We start from the raw sequence: 2845 nt of genomic DNA, 5'->3' as shown, positions 1-2845 counted from the left end.
ATTTGGCTACCCCATTTTAGAAACACCGCATGAAACGTGACCGGGAGTACGTACCACTGTATCAAGTCCGATCCACAACCCAATCACGTGTGCTGAAAATCCGGATCACGTTCTATTTGCCGGCTAATATCCAGCTTCCACCGACAAATCAAACATCCGTCTTTCCTACTCCACCAAACGCCACAATAAACCCAAACCAAATAATAAAAAACAAACCAATGGGCAATTTCGTCAACTTTGACAAAACGTTGATTTCAAGTCTTTCTCACTGTAAAAAACTTTACTTCACAAGAATCACAACTTAGAATCCCTACTCCCCAAAACTCTCAATTTTCTCCGATCTAATTCCAAAATCAAACCAACCCCCACAAATCCACTCACCAAATCCTGAAAAACCCACTTACTGTTTTCAAATTTCACTCAGAGATGGAGAAACCCAAGTACAGAGTACTAATCTCTGTTCTGTGTGTTTTCCTGTTGGTTCTTCCATGTTTAGCAGAGATCAAGAACTTACAAATCAGGTCAGATTCAAGACCAATGATACTCTTTGAGAAATTTGGTTTTACACATACAGGTCATGTGAATATATCAGTTAATGATGTTACTTATTCATCAACACTAGCAAAACCAGAACCAGCAAGATTAGGTTTTTTCTTATTATCAGAAGAATCATTGATTCAAGTATTATATGAGATGGAACAAAACTCTAATTTCTGTGTACTTGATAGTCATTACATATTGTCACTTTTCACATTCAAGGATTTAGTTGGTGCAGCTTATGTTCATTCTTATCCAGTTACAAATCCTAATGAATATAGTTTGTTTTTTGCTAATTGTGTACCTGAATGTCAAGTGAATATGGCTGTTCATACTCAGATCTACAATTTGGATGGTGGGGAGAAGGATTTTCTTCCTGCAGGTCAAACTCAATTACCTATGCTTTACTCTTTGTTTTCAATTGCTTATGTTGGGTTCTTAGGTGTTTGGGTTTATGTCTGTGTGAACAATAAGAAATCTGTTCATAGAATTCATATGTTGATGGCTGGGTTGGTGTTCATTAAAGCTTGCAATTTGATTAGTGCCGCTGAGGATAAGCATTATGTTAAGAGTACTGGTACGCCGCATGGATGGGATGTGTTGTTCTACATCTTGCAGTTTTTCAGAGTTGTGTTGTTGTTTACTGTGATTATTTTGATTGGTACGGGTTGGTCGTTTTTGAAACCATTTTTGCAAGAGAAGGAAAAGAAAGTTTTGATGATTGTGATACCACTTCAAGTTATTGCAAATTTGGCTAGTGCGGTTATTGGAGAAACAGGGCCGTTTATTAGGGACTGGGTAACTTGGAATCAGGTTTTCTTGTTGGTCGATATTATTTGTTGTTGTGCTATTATATTCCCAATTGTCTGGTCTATTAGATCTTTGAGGGAGACATCGAAAACTGATGGGAAGGCGGCAAGAAATTTGGCGAAGTTGACTCTTTTCAGGCAGTTCTACATTGTTGTGATTGGGTATTTGTACTTCACTAGGATTGTTGTGTATGCATTGAGAACAATTGCAGCGTATAAGTATCATTGGGTTAGTAATGCTGCTGAGGAAATTGCAAGTTTGGTCTTCTATGTGATTATGTTCTATATGTTTAGACCAGTTGAGAAGAATGAGTACTTCGTTATCGATGAGGAAGAAGAAGAGGCAGCACAATTGGTTCTCCAGGATGAAGATTTTGAACTATAAGTTGGTTTTAAGGTAATGCTTGGATCCCTCATTGGTGTCACCTTTAACCATCAGAGAAATTGTCGTCTGGCATTTGAGAAGAACTGCTGGACATGGTATGCTGCTGCTCCCATTTACTTTACGTTTTTTTTTGTTTGTTTTGTTTTGTTTATTTAACAGTATTCCTTGTTGTATTATGAACATTTTTTTCTTTTTACAGTTTCTTTATTTGGGCTGCGGCCAATGTTACTGTAGTCATTATGAACTAGGAAATGAGAATTGGGGTTTCATACATATTATTGCATGTTCCGTGGAGGCAAACCAATTGTAGTTACATCAAGAGTCTTTAACATTTTGACGGAAATTGTGATGCTTGCTTTCTCTTGAACTATAGTCATTTATTACGGAAAGCAACGTTGTGTGATGTGGGTATTGAAAACCTGAAATTTCTGTCACTCTGTATCTACGTAATGACCTACTCAGTTTTCTATCAGCCAATTTCTGTCTATTTCTGTCTAATTGTATGATAATATTGTGGTGTATATTTTCTTATGTCTTTCAACCCTTTAAGGAATGACTAGTATATGAAGCTTTAACTAGCAAGATGCTACAGTTACTGATTAATAATGGCTCTAGTTCATTTTAGAACTCTGCCTCTGCTCTTGTATGAAGCATAGCAGCAAATCATGGGTAAAATTTTTCCTATTGGCTATTCAGATAGATTTTTGGCATTTCCTTTGAAGCACTGTTTCAGTCATTTATAATGTGGTGCTTTTCTCAAGAAATTATTGTAGTTTGACGTTTCAGCAAATTGGGTGAGATTTTTGTACATGTTCTTGTCACTTCAGGAAATTATCTTCTGCTATTGGTAACAGATTCTGGTCGAGTACGCTTCATTGAATTTCCTTACCGAGTTATTGGTGGATAATCTTATAGCGAATCTATAATGTGTTTCTACATGCTTTAGTGTTGCTTAGCAGAGCCACACAAAATCATTTTGATTCCACCCTTAGCTGCATACCACAGGGTAAGCTCATTATGAATTTTAGTCCCCGTCACCTTGTTAGCGATGTTATACGCTTTGTCTGAAAGTGCACAGGTGGTAGCAACCATCTTCTTTTGAAGCATTTTCTAG

The 2845-nt window shown here is 36.9% G+C and overlaps 1 protein-coding gene across 1 annotated transcript; it reads left to right on the top strand.

The window, feature by feature from the left end:
• The first annotated feature begins 231 nt into the window (after positions 1 to 231).
• Positions 232 to 2101, top strand: LOC113310523 (protein GPR107-like). The gene has a single exon (XM_026559219.1). It carries the CDS (start codon positions 427 to 429, stop codon positions 1729 to 1731), a length of 1305 nt encoding a protein of 434 aa, XP_026415004.1. The 5' UTR covers positions 232 to 426; the 3' UTR covers positions 1732 to 2101.
• The last annotated feature ends 744 nt before the right edge of the window (positions 2102 to 2845 follow it).

Source organism: Papaver somniferum, chromosome 9 (assembly GCF_003573695.1).
Source record: "Papaver somniferum cultivar HN1 chromosome 9, ASM357369v1, whole genome shotgun sequence".
In the NCBI taxonomy this organism is placed as follows: domain Eukaryota; kingdom Viridiplantae; phylum Streptophyta; class Magnoliopsida; order Ranunculales; family Papaveraceae; genus Papaver; species Papaver somniferum.
The sequence above is the reverse complement of the archived record's forward strand: the minus strand, read 5'-3'. Positions and strand labels throughout refer to the sequence as shown.

Excerpts from the sequence above, each read along its gene's own strand:
- LOC113310523 (XM_026559219.1), top strand. The coding sequence starts at position 427 with ATGGAGAAACCCAAGTACAGAGTACTAATCTCTGTTCTGTGTGTTTTC.